This window comes from Emydura macquarii, unplaced genomic scaffold (genome assembly GCF_026122565.2).
Source record: "Emydura macquarii macquarii isolate MOO-44397 ecotype Brisbane River unplaced genomic scaffold, CSIRO-AGI_Emac_v2 contig_2805, whole genome shotgun sequence".
Classification (NCBI taxonomy): Eukaryota; Metazoa; Chordata; order Testudines; family Chelidae; genus Emydura; species Emydura macquarii.
Window position 1 is genome coordinate 4,154,624 of NW_027132942.1, and position 18,275 is coordinate 4,172,898.

At 65.3% G+C, this 18,275-nt stretch overlaps 1 protein-coding gene across 7 annotated transcripts in view; it reads right to left on the reverse strand.

Moving 5' to 3' along the window:
* Positions 1-2,317: 2,317 nt before the first annotated feature.
* The window catches only part of PTPRF (protein tyrosine phosphatase receptor type F), a 519,799-nt gene continuing 503,841 nt past the window's right edge, over positions 2,318-18,275 (reverse strand). For all 7 annotated transcript variants that reach the window (XM_067567843.1, XM_067567842.1, XM_067567841.1 and 4 more), the window contains 9 exons: positions 12,787-12,906; positions 11,789-11,943; positions 10,740-11,025; positions 10,061-10,239; positions 7,490-7,616; positions 6,137-6,262; positions 5,430-5,584; positions 4,774-4,909; positions 2,318-3,864 (listed from right to left, as the gene is read on the reverse strand). In XM_067567843.1, the coding sequence (XP_067423944.1) occupies positions 3,796-3,864; positions 4,774-4,909; positions 5,430-5,584; positions 6,137-6,262; positions 7,490-7,616; positions 10,061-10,239; positions 10,740-11,025; positions 11,789-11,943; positions 12,787-12,906 (1,353 nt within the window). In that variant the 3' untranslated portion in view covers positions 2,318-3,795. The remainder of the gene's footprint in view (positions 3,865-4,773; positions 4,910-5,429; positions 5,585-6,136; positions 6,263-7,489; positions 7,617-10,060; positions 10,240-10,739; positions 11,026-11,788; positions 11,944-12,786; positions 12,907-18,275) is intronic.

Sequence of the window (18,275 nt, forward strand, 5' to 3'; positions counted from 1 at the left end):
GGGATTGCAGCACAATGCAGGGGTGCGTTGGCGAGCAGAGGCTGCAGAACGTTCAGCTCCGAAAAGCCCTACACCCAGAGCTCGCTGGTGGGCGGGTCGGGACTGGTGCACTTCAGTAACACCCAGGAGCCCTGGCACCAGACAGGATGTTCAGCATGTGGGCGCTCACCCCCGTCTGCCGTGCACAGCGCCAAAATCACCAGTGCCTGACCCTGGCAAAGGCCGTTCCTCCCTCACACGCACACACCCACGCTCTGCAGCCAGCCCGTTTGCTGGGTACTAGCGGCACCCCTGATGCTGCGCAGCTCATAGGGGTGAGCTGGGGACGGGGGTACATGCCCTGGACTGGCCCCAGTAGGCCCAGGCTTTGACGTCTGGCCGGGTTGGCCACGAGGGGTGTGGGGGGGGCACCTTGTACTTGGCTACGTGGCCTCGTGTTTTGTGTAACCAGACGCTCTGTGCCAGGGCGCCCGAGCCTGTGAGTCCAGGGAGCAGCAGGTCAGGCTGGGCTGCAGGGACTCTGCTGGGAACTGACTTTACTAAGGAAACAACAGCGCACCCAAGCTGCATGGGCCTGGGCCACCGTGGCCCAACGGAGCCAGGGCCCTCGCATCCCCCGGAAAATGGCCTCGTCTCCTGTGGGCCCTGCCGTGTGTGTGTGGGCCCTGCCTGGTCTTGGTGCACCGGGGGCTGCAGCCGCACTGCGACTCGGCGAGAGACAGGCTCAGGTCGGTGGCGAAAGGGCTGGGCCAGCTCTGTGGGTGCCAAAACCCAGCCCCGGTGCCCCACAGGGACACTCACGTGTGTGCCCGCGCCCAGGGTACCACCAGGCTGCTGTGCCCAGCAGGGCCTCGTCCGTGACCGCTCCTTTCGTCCCATGCTACAAACGCGGCCGCTGGGCGTGACTGCCTCAATCCCTGGCGCTGCTTGTCCACACCCCCTGCCTCCGCTGGTCTCCTGCCAGCCCCGCCGGCGCTCACACGGGAGCGCTGTGTCCCTGGCCCCTTACCTAGTCACCGGCCCCAGCCTCTCCACCCAGGCACGGCTGCCTTGCTCCGCTGACACCGTAGCCGGCAAGTTGTCAGTCTTCCAAGGCCAGGCCTGGCCTTTGGTTCACACTGCGCAGATGCCTAGGGCTGGCTGTACGGCAAAGGGCCTTGTGTTGCTGTGGCTGGGTGCGTGCGCCCTGTGCTGGGTGCTGGCCAACCCTGCCCTCAGACTTGCTGGCAAGGACCCTGCTGAGGCTGCAAAGACGAAGCCACGGCTGGCCTCAGGGCAGGGGGTGGCAACACCCCTGCGCAGGCCATGCCAGCCTTGCCCGGTACGGACGGGCGTGTGTGTGGCAGTCACACCTCGCTGAAGCAGCTGGTGCGGCTAGTGCAGAGCCCTTGTGCCGCCGGGGCTGCTGCCCAGCAAGGGGTGCGCCAGGACCCCGGACACTGGTTCCAGCCTGTCTCGGTCTCACCGTTTCGCGTGGTGCGGCACCACGGGGAGACGCTGCAGTGTATCAGAACGGGGTTCCCGGCCTGCGGCGAGGCCAGGCGGACGGAGCGCGGCTGTGGCTGCTGGGCGCTGAGGGGTAGCTTCCCACAAACATCCCATGGAGAATCTGTACGGTGGGGAGGGGGACCGCGGCAGAGCAGGAACCTGCCCTGATCCCCTCTCCCCCGGCCAATGCCAGGGGAGGGCTCTTCCTCTAGAGGACAGGCCGCCGCGGGGATCCCACCTGGGACCCACTGTAGGGTGCCAGGGGCTGTTTGTGTAGGGAGGTTGGGTGTCCTGCCCCGCCTGGCACCAGCTGCCCCTCCCGGCAGTGCCCATTGTCCCCACTTCACTCCACTGCGGAAGGGGGTCTGAGCCCCACCGAGGCCAGGAGGGGGAGCCCCCCTCCACGTTTAGCAGAGCTGCCCTCCAGCCCCTCGAAGAAGCGCCTGACTTCTGATGCAGCCAGTCAGCCCCGCAGTGCCCCGGGTTTCACTTCACGTCACCCCAGGGAGTCCGTGGATGGGGACAAGAGCGGCTCTTTAACCCTGTCTGCTGACTGCGGAGGGTCAGGTCGGTCTCCCACGACAAGGTTCAGAGCATGAGCAATGCAGGCGCTCACCTGCTAAGCCTCTGGCCGGGCCCAGGCTCCCGTCTCCCCAGCGCAGCAGTCCCCACCCCTTTCCCCGCGCGTCTGTTCTCAGCCAGGCACATGCAGCTGCCTCCTGGCCACGAGGGGTCCCTGCCAGCAGCACCCAGCCCCGGCCACTGCGGGTGGGAGCGGACGAGGGCCTTTGGCTGTTTACTGCTGAACAAACGAGGCAGCAAGACCAGCTTGTATGAAACCCGATTATTCAAATTTATTCACATCCAGAATGATGCAGTGATGCTGTCGATTGTTTTTATTAACAAATAGAAAACAGACTGTGTACAACAGTGACCCTACGGCACTAGGCATCCACACGGTAAAAATGAACGTGGCTCCAGCACCCCACCCTGGATTGCGGATTTCAAGGTCGCTCGGCTTCGAACGCTCGGAATACATTGGATAATACAAGTCGATTCCCGCCACCCCTATTTATAACTCACGCACTAGAGAGAAGGCAGCTCTCCTGCGCAGTGCGAACGCGACAGGAGGAGCTGGGAGAGAGAGTACCGTTAAATTACACCCCGGGGACTTGTCACACTGGTTCATTAGAAGTCCTGAAGTAGCAGACAGTAAATATTCTAACGGCTTGAAACGTTTGCAGGAGAGCAGAAATTATAGATACACCCAACGGCCAAAATCGTGGGCAACCCCCCGCTGCCCCGTCCCTGAAGTTCCCCATTTTCCAAAAATAGCTGGCGCGGCCCCTGCCGGGACCTGCCAGGATTGTGCTCCTCCCCTGTGGAAATGCTCGGATGCAGGTGAGAGGTGGGGTTGAGAGTTGCCTAGGCAACAGGATGGCGCAGAACGAAGGGCAAGGAATGCGTTGTGGCAGTCGGCTTCTGCTCCCGGGAGCGCCGCTTGCCTCCCCCGCCCCCCTGTGAGACACAAAGAGAGGCCCCAGGCTGGGAGTCTGGGATTGTGGCGCTCTCACAAGCCATGTCATATCGGGACCTGCCAACACACCGGGGCAGCGATTGGTGTAACACGCTCTTGTTCAATAGGACTGAACAATTTGTCTCTCCCGCGACCCCGAGTGCCTTCCCCCGCACAGGAAATACGGGGAAACCAGCTACAAACTCATCAGTAGCTTCGCTCCTGTTCTGTGAAATTGGATATGCTACAGAGGACGAAAAGCAGCCTATGGGGATGGTGAGGGGCTGCAGCTAGGGGCTCCCCAGGGGCTGCACTAAAATGAACAGCACCAGCGAAGGCAGGGGCGGATCCGAACCAGGGAGAAGGGGAAAAGCAAAGCAAAAGTCAATTCAACCCCAGAAGGCCTGACGGATCCAGCTCTGCCCCAGCCAGAGGGCAGGACTAGCAAAGGAAGGGAAGAGATTATAAAAGTACGAGTAACTATTTTACATATAAAGAGACCCCGTTCCATCCACCGAAAGCCTGGCTGTGAAATGCAGTCGCCCGCGGGGGCAAGAGAGAGGCAAGTGAGCAGAAATTTGACCGGACACTGGAAATGCTGCTGAGTGGGACTCCCTGTGCAGCGCGGGGCGAGGTTCCTGAATGCAGTGCTCAGAATTGGTTGGTCATGGGAGGGCTGCTGCCTCGGCAACAGCCTCCTCTGTAGAGAAGGACTGAAGAATGGGCGGCTGTGGCTCAGAAGGACCCGTCTCCGCTCCTAGACATCCCACCGCGACGGGGGAAAGCACTAGTTACGTTGCATAGTGGTCAAAGCTGCCGAGGTACTCCAGTGCGGCTCTGTAGCACAGCTGATACTGGTCCTGCAAGGAGGAGGGAGGCGTGTGAAGGGGGGGGGCCCTGCGCGGAAGGAGGGGGAGACTCACCCTGAGCAAACGGAAGGTGCCCTCCACCCCCATGTCTCTGCCCAGGGCCAAGCTCCTCCCTGAGTGGGGTGTGAAGTTCCCAAGGAGAGCCGGGAGGCAGGGCGGCCCAGTGGTTAGAGCACGAGTGCCTGGGACGCCGGAGACCTGCTCTGCCCCGGAGCCCCTGTGACATCCCTGGACCTCAGTTCTCATGAGTGCAGTGGGGAGCAGAGCCTGCCCCACGGACTGCGAAGGGGGCCAAGGCAGGGCCCGGGATGGACGCAGCGGAGGGAAGGGTCTAGGAGGGGCTCGGCCCACCCACCCCTGCACAGGGCAGCCCTGGGATTTCAGGACTGAGGCTGGACTTCCCACAAACCCCAGGCCGAGGGGCAGCGGGCGGGAGCCATCCCTTCCTCTGGGGGCGTTGGAAGAGAAGGCGAACAAGGAGCCAGTGTCTCAGGAGGTTGAGGCTGGCTCTGGCCATGCCATCGCCTGCAGGAAGGGCCGCAGGCAGGCCGCGCTGAGCGGGGGCCCGGGTCTCCAGCCACAGCTGGGGCCGCACCAGCCGGCAGCTCCCAGCCACCCGCACTGAGGCGCCTGCCGCTCCCACCCCGCACAGCACAAGCCTCAAACCGGCCTGGCTGCGCGGGGTGCGGAGCAGAGCCCGTCGGGCAGCGCTGGCTCTGCAGAGAGGGTGAGTCCAGGCCTCACTGATTGTGCCCGGCCGGGAGGCCGGGACCGACTAGCCGACTCAGCTCTGTGAAATGAGACCCCCCCCCCCCCCCCCCGGCGGCCTGGCCGCCTCCCCTTTGCAAGGCCAGACCCGGCGCCTGCTGCCCACAGCTGGCAGGGGCGCTCGGCACCTACCTCTGTCTGCACCATGGCCGGTCGCTGCGTTCTCAAGGTCTTCACCGTCTGGAACATGTCGACCACCCCCTCGTAGCGCATGCGCTCCAGGACGATGCTGAGCGTGATGAACACGCCCGTGCGCCCCACTCCGGCACTGAGCAGCACGGGGAGAAGAGGGGCTGTTAGCAGGGCCGCCCCTCGGGCCCCCCAGGCCTCACGCCACAGGCCTCGAGGATGGCGACTGGTCCCCGGGGACACCCTGCCCTGCGGCTGGCGAAGGTGCCCACGTGGAGGCAGGCTCCCTCCGGCCAGGGGCTGACAGAGACTCTCTTGGGGCACCCTGCTTCCCGTCCCCCTGCAACGTGGGCGCCACCCGCCCGCCCTGCGCCTTGCCGCACGCAGCCTCTGCTGGAGGGGGCCTGCTGAACTCCCAGGTGCCTCGGTCGGTCGGCGGGACGGGCGCTCAGGCGTGTCCCACGCAGCAGCCCCGCAGCTCTCCCCGTTCCCAAGCAGCGCAGCCCGGCGGCAGGGGAGCTGTTCTCCAATCTGCCCTGCGGCGCCGTCGGCAGAGTGGGAGGGCACCAGGGAGAGCTGCTGAGCAGGACGCCCGCAGCTCTGCAGAGAACCGGGTGTCCGCGGGCAGTCCTGGCCCGGCCCGGCCCGGCCCGGCTCACCTGCAATGCACTGTGATGGGCCCGTCCTGGCCAAACTGCTCCTTGGTTTTGTGCACTTGGCCGATGAAGTCGATGAAGCCCTCTCCGGTCTTCGGCACGCCCTGCTCGGGCCAGTCCGTGAACTGGAACTGGCGGATGGTCCGCGACTGCCCATCCTGCGGGGAGCAGACGTCTGTGTGGGTGCTGCTCACGGGCCAGGACGCAGGGCCTGAGGGCTGGGCCCCGGGGCCAGCGACCCGCTGTGCCTTCGCAGAGCTGGGCCTGGCGACCCAGGAGCGAGTCTGGGCCCGGCTCTTCTCTCGCAGAGGTTGCGCCCGACTTCTACCGTGGAGCGGAGCGGCGCCCGCCGCGGTCAATGGGCCCTCAGTGCCGGGTGCCCAGCCCCAGCTCAGGAGGCTGCCCTGGCGTATCGGCCCCCAGCCCAAAGGAGGAGGGCGCTGCCTCTCTGCCCGCTGCTGGGGTGGTGGGAAGGGCGTGGGTCCCTCGCTGGCCTGGGCCACCGGGCCTCCCCAGACGCAGCCAGGCCACCAGGTCCTGCCCTAAGAAACGAGACCCGCCCCTCAGTGTCTGCTGGGCCCACGAGGGGATCCCAGCCCCTCCCGCTCTGGCCAGGCGGGTTGCACCCCTCCTCTCGCTGGCTGGCTCCCAGGACACCCCTGGCCGAGGGGCCAAGCCAGCTAGTCACACCCCGGGGGCTTCCCACTCACCCTGGCATCAGTGACCTTGAACTCCCGGAGGATGTACTGCGGCATGTTGTACTCGGCCATGGGGTCCACCACGAAGTACTGGTACCGGGCCGAGCGCTCCGCGGGCCAGTACTGGTGGCACTTTTCCTGCAGGCAAGGAGATGCGTGAAGACGCAAAGCCAGGTCCCACAAGGGGGAGCCTCACCCCAGCCCAGTTCCTCGGCTCCGCTCGCTAGAGAAGATGGGACACCAGCTGCCGGGCCTGAGCGGCACCTGCCAGGGCAGCTCTCCACAGCGAAGAGCTGGCTCCAGTCCGGCACACGGGGATCCGGGGCCACCGGCTTTTCTCCCCGTTTTCTGGCCTTCCCCAGACTCCTGCTGGCGCTTTCGGAGATGAGCCGTGAGCTCTGTGCTGCCCGGCTGTTGCACAGACAGCAGCTGGGGTGGGTGGGCTATGGCCGAGGGTCCCCATCGCAGCCGTCTGCCACCTCAGCACGGGGTGCTGGCAGGCTGGGCTATTTCACTCTCCGAGCCCCCCATTGTGGGGGGATCAGCTGGGCTCTCGCCAGCCAGCCAGAGACAACAGGGAGGGCCGTATGGGGCCACCCAACCCTGGGGAGACCCCGAGCGGCTGTGTCAACAGCAGGGACCGAGGCTACTGAAAACAACCCGCCCAGGTGTGTTCCCAGCCCTGCCCCATCCCCTGCTCTCAGCTCCCAGACATTCTCCCCACTCCCCCTGCCCAGGAGCATCTCTGCTCTCCGGGGCGGGGAATGGGGGGCGGCCCTTCAGCCCATTTCCGTCCCTGCCTGTTACGAGCTGCCCCTCCCTGCCGGATCCGTGCCAGGCACTGGGCAGACGTCTCAAAGCCAGTGGGGCAGCTGACCTGCCAAGGGCTGGGCCAACCCCCTGTGGCGTGGGGTGTAACAAACCAGCCAGCCCTCTCCTGTCAGCCCCCCGCCTGCGTCCCCCGGAGCTGCACAGGCCCCCATCAGGTGTCCTGGCACATCACGTCCAGCCGCGCGCTGACGTCAGGCCACAGCAGCAGATGGTCAGGGACAGAAACGTGTCCTCCCCCCTCAGGCAGGGACCCAGGGGAGCTCCCCTAGCTGCTGGCCCCAGAGCTGGCCTGTTCCTGCAGGGCTCCAGCGCGGAGCCAGCCAGGCTGGCAGGGGCTTTGCTGCTGAGCGCAAGCACCAGCCCCCAGTAACAGCTCAGGGGCAGGGAAAGGGCAGAGCCAACGGGGCTGGGAACAGCCCAGGCCACTGGCAGCATGGCCCTTACCCGGCCCAGGACCACCACCCCCCAGCCCTTACCCGGCCCAGGACCCCCCCCCCCAGCCCTTACCCGGCCCAGGACCCCCCCAGCCCTTACCCGGCCCATCTCACGCAGCTTGGTCAGCATCACCACGATGGTGGAGTTGTGCTCCCAGAGCATCCGCCAGAAATCCTCCGTGGTCTCCGCCAGGGGCCCCTGCGTGGCAATGTAGGCTTTCTGCTGCCTGCAACACACACGAGCCGGCCTCAGAACAGCGAGCGAGGGGCCCTGCCAGCCCCCGCCCAGCGTCCGACCCACTCAAGGGGCTTGGGCACCCCCCGGCTGGGCGCAGGGCTCCGCGGCAGCCAGGGGGCAGGTATGGTAAAGGGGGGATCCAGTCTGAGGGGAAGGAGGATGTCCTGTGGGGCTGTGGGAGGGACCCAGGGGAGGTGGGGCTCTGTACAGCACCTGCCTCCAGGCTCCCCCGGCCTGTGCGCGCTGGACTCTCCGGGGGCCGAGGCGGGACAGGAGTCGCTGAGCCAGCGGGAATCCTTTGTCCCCACGACAGCCCCTCTTCTCACACCGCGCCTCTGCTGCACACAGCCCCAAACCCGCCTCCCCCGGCACTGCACGGACACGCGGGGGCTGGGCTGCCGACCCTGCCACCAGCACCCAGCCGCCTCCCCCTGCAGCGAGCACCGGCCCGAGACTCCCCTGGGTCGCACAGACCCGGCGACGGGGGATCGCGCGGTGCTGGTACCCAGGGTGATGAAGGCAGCTCAGCAAACAGGCCAGCGGGCTGTGCTGAGAGGGCCTGGCCAGCGCCCGAGAGCACGGCCTGGCTCCAGCGTGCCACGGGCTTCAGGAACCCGGGCAAGGATCCTGCCCTACATCAGGTCCCCGAGGGTCGTCCAGCCACTGCCATCGGCCTTGGCCCAGGGGAAGGAGTGGGGCAGGCACAGGGGGCTCCGAGGGCGCAGTGGCACTCCGCTGGCGAGATGTCGTGCCAGGAGAACCCAGCGGTTGCGTTGCCCTGTGCTCGGTGAGGGCAGGGCAAACGCGCCGCAGGGCCAGGCTGGGACCAGCAAGGAGGAGCCGTGGCCAGGGCGAGGAGCCGTTCGTGTCTCCACCACTAAGGGGCGCTGGAGGTCGCAGCAGAGGGGCCCGGTCGCGTTCCCCACCATGGAATCTCCACTGGGGCTAAGGATGAAGGCGGCGCTGCGGGACAGCTGTGATGTGCAGCCGAGACGCAGGCTGCTGCCAGGCGGGTTTATAGGACAGCATAAAAATGAAGAGTGAAGGTGCAGGAAGACACAGCGGAGCTAATAAAGATGCAGCTTTCCTGACGTCTCCGGCAGCTGGGGCCAATTGATCTCTTCGGATACAGCTCAGGGAGACGCTTAGTTCGGCGGAGTGGACAGGGAGAGAGAACCAAGCCCTTCAGCGAGCCGGAACCGGCACCACCTGCTGCTCTGCAGCCATTCCCCCCCACCTCTGCGAGACCCTGGCCGCCAGGGGCACAGCACGCCAGGCGGGGAGCTGAAAGGCAGCCCTGGGCACAGCCCTCCCCACGTGGCCCAGTTGGGAAGCTCGAGTTTGCATTGGTTCCAGGGCAGGAGAGAGAGACGAGGCCAGCTCTGCCCGCCGGCAGCTCCTGGCTTCATGCCGCTCTAACCCGCCTGCCCTCTCCCCGGACACGGATCGGGTCCAGCTGCTCTCTGGCCAGCAGGCAGATGAGAACAGAGTGCTGGATGGACACCGACCCATCTCCCGCTCTCAGCGCTCTGCGAGCAGTGCCCGGGCTAGGCTGCGGGAGCCTCTGCGATGTCAGAGCAGCCTTTGGTCCCTGCTGTCCTGTGGGGCAGAGTTTCATGGGGGGGCTCTGCATTCCCACTCCTCCTGCAGCGTCTGTGGCTCCCGGGTAGCTCGAGCGCCGAGCAGGTCTCCCTTGGGGCACAGGGGCCGGGGTCCGGGGCCAGCTGCACTTGAGTTTGTGGTGAAAGCCAAGGGAAAGGGCTGGGGCGGTTTCATACGTGGGTGAGGCTCTGCATGGTGCACTTGGCATGGCCGCTGCCCTGCCCTGCCTCGCCTCGCCTCCCCGGTGCTCAGGGGCTGGGAACAGGCTGCACCGGCGTGGGCAGAGCAGACGTCTGGAAGGGCCGGTGGGAACGTGTCACGCAGGACATTGGTCCCCAGAGAGCAGGACGCCGCGAGGCTCTCATTGGTGCCTGGCACCAGCTCTGCCTGTCCCAAGCTTTTGTCCGAGACCCCAGAACTCCCCTGGAATCAAGGGGCCGCCAGCTGCTCGCCGGGCGTTTGTGAGCAGCAAACGGCCCCTCCTCTCCGAGGCTGCTCCGGCTACTCCAGCGGTTTAAACTGGGCTTGCAGGGAGCCAGGATACAGCGTGGTGGGCTCTGAGCAGAGGGACCCGAGCTGGGGATCTATGGCCGTGGGTGCCGGCATCAGGCACCGTGACCCTGTCAGCACGGGGCCAGGAAGGGAGACGCTGGGAGCGAGGCAGGGGGCAGCTCACGTGTCAGGCGGCACCTGCCTGCAGCCAGGATCCCAATGGAACGAAGAGAAACACGATCCAACTCAAATCTCACCCCTCCATTTCCGGCCCGCAATGGGGGCCGTCCCCGCTCGGTGGCAGGAGGGGACGGGCCCACCTGCTCGCGCGGCCCTTACCGGTAGCCATCGATGAAGCTGGCGTTGATGTAGTCGGAGCCCTCCACCCCTCGGATGGGCTGCAGGCAGACTCTCGTCAGCTCGTACGGCATGATGTTCACCAGGCGGTTCTTGAACTTGTTGCACGGCAGGTTGGCACTGATGAACCGGGAGGTGTGTGCTTTGGAACTGGCCAGCAGCTGGAAGGAGAGGGCAGATCGGTAGCAGGCTGGAGCCCCGGGCTTTGGTCAGACATGCTAGAGCAAGGCAGCCAAGGGTGACGTCACGCAGCTGGCCGCTCTCTGCCGCACAGGCTGACGGGTCTCCAGGGCAGGATGGTGCCCTGCAAGCTCTGAGCACCACAGCACCGACGTGAGCAGCTGCTGCACTTCATGCCGGGTGGGAGAGTCCCCTCTGCTGGGCAGAGCCGGGGCACCTCCACCGTGACATAGCCAATAACTGCACACCCGGCTGGGCACCACACACGGAGCAGCACAGACTCCACAGTCCAAATCTAGTTTAACAGCTGCCGAACTGGGCTGGGAGTTTCACAAGAGACTCACGATGGCCAGCACCATCCGCCTCCCTCCCTTCCCAGCGCTAGTGCCGGACTGCCGGCTGCTCTGCTGGGGTGGGACAGATGGACACCGCGGGGCCCAGGCCTGGGGATTTCGGTGGGGCACCGACACCGCTGGCTTACCTTGAACTCCAGCTCCATGGCTGTGACGCTCTCGCCCGGGGGCACCTGTGTCAGCTTCTGGATGTGAGCGAAGAGGCTGCGCGCGGGTACCTCGGTGTTGCCACAGGTGGCTGCCTCGAGCAGGGCCTCGTGGATGAAGATGTACTGGTCCTCGGTCTGCACCATGTAGTTCCGCTGGGCTCTCATGCACGTCACGTGGCCATAGATGTCGACCGTCTTCTCGTGCTTCATGCGCTCCAGCATGGCGTCGATGACCACGAAGCAGCCCGTCCTGCCCACCCCAGCGCTGCAGAGCAGAGCGCAGAGCGGGAGTCAGCTCCAGCCTGTCGTGAGCTCTCGCAACTCAGCCTGCTCCCCCCACCCTCAGACCAGCGCGCCCCAAGTCCCCCCTCCCGGAAATAGCCAGCAGAGACACCCCAGGGGAGTACGGGTGGACTGGGGTGTACCGTACGTGTTTTAATGATCCTCACTCCCAGCTGAACCAGAGCCTGACGGAAGAGCATTAAACCCCCTTTCGAAGGCGCTGGCGAGGGCAGGTCTGGTCAGTACCACTCCCCTCTGCTGTGGAGATCAGTCTCAGGCCAGAGAAGATGCTGATTTTCAGCAGACTAATATTCCCAGCGAATGCTCGTCCCATGAATGCAGCCCTGCCCCCCCGAGCTACAAGAAACGCTGTCTGTCCGGCTGCCCGCACGGCCACGGGGAGTCCCACTCGCAGGGCAGCTCTGGGCACGTTGTCGGTTCTAAACCGGGTTTGCCGTTTCTCCCGGAAATGTAGAAAATTGTGGCTCCTGCACCTCTGAATTGCCAAGTGTGGTTTGAGTCGACAGCGAAGCCACAAGACCAGCGCCACTGCCAGCAAAGACACGGGCTGCCGGGGGACGCACGCCCCGCGCCAAATCCCTGCCGGCAGCAAGAGCCACGTGACCATTAAGCAGGAATAAGAGAAACCGGTTTTATTTCGGCAGCCCAAGGCTCTCGCGACTAAAACGCGTGTGCCCCTCTGCAGCCTTTAAGGACACAGCAGCTCCTCCAGCAACGGCCCTTACCTGCAGTGGACAACCATGGGCCCGGCGTCAGGGGGGTTACAGGCTTTCACCCGGCGCAGGAAGGCTAGGATGGGGGTGGGGTACTCCGGCACCCCGTGATCCGGCCACGCCATGAACTGGAACTGCCGCAACTCTCGCTTCTCGCTGGAGCCGTTCTGCCAAGGAACCAGAGGGCTGGAGCTGAGCACGGGAACGAGCCGGTCTCTGGGGACTCAGCCACGGAACAAGGGGGGTTCTCACCATGCCCATTTGACATGCACACGCATCCAGGCTTCGAAAGCCAGAGGGCCAAAGACCCCGTCAGCCCCTTCCCCACAGAGACCAGGCGGAGGAGGCCGAGGGAAGCGCGCTGCACGTGCAGCTGACACGAGAGGAAGCGCCGTGTACGCTGCGCTGATCTGGATCACACTGAAGAGGGTGAGTGGCCCTCCTAAGCGCCGCACACGGACGGGCCAGGATCCCTACCCCCAGGTGGGTAAACTGAGGCACAAAGACATGAGAGGGGGCAGTTTCTCTGCTCTCATCATGCCAATGATGCGGGTGGCCTTGCGAGGACAGCTAAACACGGGGCAGTGGGCGCCGGAGCTTCGCGGTGGATAACCTGCCCTGCGATGGACCAGGCCTGCACGCAGCGCCGCGTGGGAGCCAGACAGCCAGCCAGAGACGGCCGCCTCCTGGGGAGCTGCCCCTCCCCCGTACAGCAGTGCCCTGTGCTTCAGCCTCTGCCCAGGGACCCTCCACCAGCAGGCTTCAGACACAGCCTGTGCAAAGCTGCGACGGGCTGCTGCCCGCTGTCATGTCCGGGCATTCGCAGGCGTGGCGGGCAGTTCCTGACCAGGGCAGGAGAAGCTCCCTGCTCCGCCAGACGCAGAGATCCAGTGCAGCACGTGCCTGGCCCTGGCCGGGTGTGAGCCAGCCACTGCTCACCGGGCTCGCCACGCACGGCCGCTGCGCCTACCGCAGCAGGGTGCAGGGCAGAGCCACCGCCCAGCCGTTACCTTGTAGAGTGCAAAGGTCCGGACGGTGTAGGTCGCCAGTTCGACTGTGTCCAGCAGGGTCACCTGAATCATCCCGTAGGTCTCCGTGCCCCGGCCCGGCCAGTACTGGTCACACTTTACCTGCAGCACGACAGAGAAGGCGGGTCAGGCTGGGGACAGAGAACAGGCTTCTCCGGGACGCGGGACCTCACGTAAGCAGCTTGCGCTGGGTCACGGCCGAGCCGCCCACCCTGAGAGGAACGCGAGTCTCTGGGCACGGCTCACTCGCGATTCGCCGCACACGGAGCCCCAGGCGTGCTCGCGGTCCCCGTGGCGCGCTTTCCCCGGGCCATGTTCCCGGAGGGGTTTGCTGGGGGAAGAGCCGCCAGAGGCTGCTGCCACGTACCCGTCACAGAGCGCAGGGAACGCGGGAGGGATGCTAATGGGCACAGAGGAGACGCGCTGATGCAAAAAGCAATTTCCCCCCCTGTAATTTTCTGTTCTCTGCCTGCGCGCTCAGAAGATTGGTGTCTGCAGAGGAGCGCTCTCGCTGCCTCTCCCTCTGCGGGAGCCCACCTGGAGCCTATAATCCTCTGCTCAGAACCCCACTGGCACCGCCGCTGGGGCGCATCAGCCCTGCCCCAGGGACGGCTGCAGGCACAAGCTGGCCCCGCCGGGAGTCACCGACCTTGGCTTGGAAGCAAGTTCCTTTGCTAACAGCGCAGTGTGCGGAGGCGAACAGAGCCTTGTCTGAGGCCGGCGAGACGCCCCTTTACGAGTGGTGGGGTGAGAGACAGACGCAGCCAGTGAGCCACCATGGCACCTGCCCCTGCACGGACACTCGGCAACCAGCCAAGGGCCCGTCTCCTCCAGGCTGGGGGGAAGGAACAGGAACCTCAGGCTGGGCTGCACCCCACGGCTCAGCGGCTGTGGGGTGAGCACACAGCTCTCCCGCTCCCCTGGTGCCCCCCGGCGGCAGCACCACTGTCCCCTCCCTGCTGGTACGCGAGGCACCGTGGGAGAGACGGGTCCCCGCGCGCAGTGCTCCATGCCTGGCTGCTCGGCATGCTAGGCCCGGTGCCCCCTGCACTGCAGGCACGGTGCCAGGCTGGGTGAGCCCGTGGGGTGCTGGTAAGTGGCCCCACCGTCCTGCCCCCTGCACTCAGCCTGGAGACCTGCCACAGCCCTAACCCACCCGCGGCCTGCGTGGCTCTGCCCCGGCCGGCTCCTCGCCCTCCGAGAAATGCTGCTTCACAAAGGCTAGGCGACGGCCCTGCACTGCAGCACGGCCAGCCCGTCTCGGGGCCAGGGGAGCCTGAGGTGCTGGTCACGGCGCTCGCTGCGGGCGCTGCCTAGGAGTGCTGGACCGCTTCTCTTCTGCCCCCTCCATCTGGTTCATTTCACTCTATCCTCCCATCACAGCTGCATCTCCTCCCCCTCTGCCTCCCCAAACGGTGAGGGCAGGTTCCACGGGGACTTCTTGGTTAGTTTACCTCTTGCTCCCCACTCCAGCCTCACCTGCCCGGGGCATCAGCTCCCCCATTTCACCTGCCCGGGGCATCAGCTCCCCTGCGCTCCCCAACTCGGCTTTTTGCAGTTCGGTTTTTACAAGCTGCCTCTTGTTCTTTGTCGTCTCCAGCCCTCAGTCCCTATTTAATTCTGCACCTGGTTCCCACGCCCAGCAGTGCCTGGCTGACAACAGACAGACTTCATCCCCTCCTGTGAGCCGCACAGGACCCGCGGCCCCACCCCAGGAGCGGGGGGTGGCTGGAAGCTCATCTGTGCTTGTCAGGAAATGGTGAAGGTGGTTATTAGCTGTGTGTGCAGGGCAAGGTGTGGGAGGGAAACAACGGGAGTCATTAGCCATCGGTGGGGCTCGGCCTTGTAAAGGAGGCGCTGCCGGCAGGGCGGGCTGGGGACCAGCTCCCAGCACATCCAAGCTGGCCCTGGGGCTGCTGGCATCCCGGCTCTTTCAGTCAAACGAGCTGCTTCGGTCTCTGGCAGGGCCTGGCCACGATCTCCCTCCCGGCCTGCGCGGCCCAAGGAGAAGCTGGCGAGGTGCGTCCTAGAGACGGGAGCTGGGATTCGGGAGTGTGCGCCCCAAGACCCCTGGGCGTGCAGGTGGGCGTGCAGGTGATCTGGGCCGCGGATGGCCCGGCTGCAGCGCGAACAAGGCTGCGCTCACGCCGGTGAGTAGCAGCTGCAGCCGGCACCACCCACCTGCAGTCTGAGCCCAGAGCCACCCCCGGCTCCAGGAGGAAGCGAACGGGGCTAATCAGAGCCAGATTCTCACAGTCTTTATAGCTGCTGCCTCCCCCCCCAGCCCGTGTCTTCCTCCCAGTGATGGGCTAAGCGGAGCGTGGCCTGCGGGCTGCATACGCCCTGGCTGCTCTGCTGCTCGCTGCCGGTGCTGCGCGACCGCCTCCTTCCCCCATCACGTGGAAACCGCAGTGCTGCTACTGTACCAACACGAACCGGCTCCCGAAGCCCCTGGGGAGGCTCCCAGCAGCGCCTGGGCTGGTAATTGAAAATTATTTATTCATGACCAGAGAAGAGACAGTCCCATTTTCTGCCAAATTTACCCATAATGTTTATGCCCCATTTTCAAGCTCTGTAAATTTGATGCTGAAGCCGATGCGCGGTGGCACTAAAGCAGATAAGAGCCGGTTTCTTCTGGCAGCGCTTACTTCTCAGTCAAGGCGAGGAACACGCTCGTGTCCTGAACAGACACTTCCTGCCGGCTTTGCTGAGCGACCCCCCCCACTCCTGGGCCAGGCCCAGCCGCCACACAGGCAGCCAGGCCCCCGCCGCCCCCCGAGGCAAGTGACGAACCCCCTGTTCAGGGAGAGTTGCGGGTCAGGCCCTGCCTTCCCTCCCTGCTCTGGTGCAGCCGGCTGGTTAATGGCCACACAGCAGCCGTGGCCAGCCGGGACGGGCTCTCTGGGACCTCCAGGAGCCGGCGGTAACGCCTCCGCACGCATGTGCACACCACACCGGGTGGGCAAAGCCATGGCTCAGCGCCTGGGAAAGCCAAGCTCTGGCTGGGTTTCTGAACGGCTGCCCGCTGACTCTGAAAGGGATTGTAAAGCTTTGAAGGCAGCTAGATCGCAGGAGCCAGCCATGTGTGTCCTGTGGGCACGCAGGAACAAGGCAGGTCCTTTGAGCCATCACGCCGGCTCAGATGCTGACATAAAAGCTGATGTTCTTTAAAGATCCTTTTCCTGCAGCGTGCTCCCCTTCCCAGAGCCAGCACTGTCGCCCCACACGGCCTAGGCCAGCTTGTCCTCACACACCCCATTACTGCAGGGACTTGTGGGCCTCGGCCCCGAAATCAGGCTGCCCCTTTCTGCACCGCGCAGCCCCCGTACTGAGCCTGCACAGGCGCGGGGCAATGGGGCTTTCGAGACGGGGGTCTCTGGGACAGGCTCCTGCCACTGCCCTGTTGCACCATCAAGGGTCAGTGGTGTTGCAGGGGCTGGGGTACTTTGGGAGGAGCATTAAGCTCGGCTTGTTGCACAAGGACTGAGCCCAGCAAACCAGGGCCTGTCCCAAGAAATCCAGGGAGGGCAGCCTGCCGGGGGCTGACCAAGGCTCTGGGCCCTGTGGTTAGCAGCGCCTGGCGAAGGGAACCTGCCTTAGTCCCAGCGAGTGAGGCTGCCAGGCTCCCAACGGAGCCCAAGAGGAGCGCTAGGCGAGCACTAACCCCCCCGGTATCTGTTTCAGAAGGCAATGGGGGGCGGGGGGGGGGGGCGGCGATGACAAGGGAAGAGGCTGCACGTGAGGGACTGAATCCCCGATGGAGGGGGCAGGAGATCTCCCCCGGGAGCACTCGCAGAGGAAGTGCAATCCAGAGAAATCTTCATGGAGAAGCGATTCCTTGACCCCTCAGTACCGGGCCCCCTTCCCCACTGCCTCCAGCATGCCCTGTCCCCGCCTCTCCCGGCCTGGGCCAGCTCCGTAAGGGGCACAGAAGGTCGGCAGGGGAGCTGTGGGCTGGTAACTGTACTGCTGGGGGTAACTGGGTTCAGGCCCACCCCGTACACCTTCCCCACTCCCTGCTCCCTGGGCGCGCGCCTGGTGGGGATGATGGGAAGGGCTCTGGGCCTGGCCGGATTGGGGGCAGCGCTGCCCCGACTTGTCGGAGTGCTAGCCCGTGCCCAGGGGCCGGACCCCCCCTCAGAGCCGGGGGCCCGGGGCTCCCAGCTGCGTTTGGCCGCTGCTTGTGGCTGAGACTGCACATGGTGCCGGCGCCGCTCAGCTCATCGTGGCCTAGTGCAGGAAGGCAGCCAGGCCAGGGCCTGCGTCTAGGCCAGGACCAGGGTCGCAGGCGGGGAGGACAGCGCGTGTCGCGGGGGGATGATGCAGGGCTCAGCAGCGGTGACGCATGAGGCAGACAAGTGCCGGTAGGGGCCGAAGAAACCCGCTGTCTTAAACAAGCGCACAGCCGCCCAGTGGCTCTGAGAGCTGAACCGCCTCGAAGCGAAGGGCCAGTGATTTCTTCTGCCACCAGGAGGGCTGGTTCCTCACACCTCAAAGGTAAAGAAATGCAAAGGGCCACTCACGCCATTTAGACACTGCCCGTTCCCAGGGGCCACTGCGAAGCCGCAGACCCTCCTCCTTGCAGGAGAGCGTCCGGGCGAGGGCTGGCGCAGGAGCAGACGCCCCGTGGCTCCATTTGGGCTGCCGGCGGCACTGAGGCTCAGTCCAGCGCCAGGCACCGCGTTGGTGGGCAGGCGCCGTCGGGCCAGCTGCAGCCTGCGCAGAGCCCGCCCGTGCGTGCGTCGGACGTTTCCCAGCGAGGTGCCGGTGGGTCGCACCCATCGGGGGGGCCCGGAAGCCATGGGCCAGCAGTTTGTTTGGCCAGATTGCGGCTCCCTCTCGAGGTGCTGCTGACCCCCCGCTTCCATGGGGAGACCCGCGGGAGGGCAGAGCACGGACCATGCTTCTGGCTCAGCCCCGGCTCGCCGCTCTCCCTCCAGCGGCCCCGGCCTGCCTGGCTGCAAACAACTCGCCTTTTCCAGCGGGAGCCACCGTCCCCATGGCAACGTCAAATATCCTGCAAGTGCAAATGCTCCCTGCTCACATTTACTGTTCGCAGGAAACCCAACCCTGACACGCAGGAGCGGCTCCTGCTGGAGCGTCGCTGCCCAGGGAGCGTTTACACGCGGTGCGTGCTCAGGGCAGCAACGCACAAGAGCAGAAAAACCCTCGACTGCCCCTTTCTGCCCCGCCAGCGCGCAGCGGGCAGGACGTGTGTGCGCTGCAGAAAGCCGAACGCAGCAGCGGACTGGATCCTTCCTGCAGGGGCAGGTTCAAAGGAGCCCAGTTATTGCAACGAGCTTCCACCCGCCATGCTGCATCGCTGGGGACGCTGCCAGGCTGGCCAGTGCTCCCAGCGCTGTCTGCCCTGCCTTGGCTGGTACGGGCGCCCGGGCCAGCCCCACTGCAGAGCCGTTCATTCATCTCTGGGCAGGAGGGGCGATGGCGAGGCAGTGTGGAGAGGCAGTGTG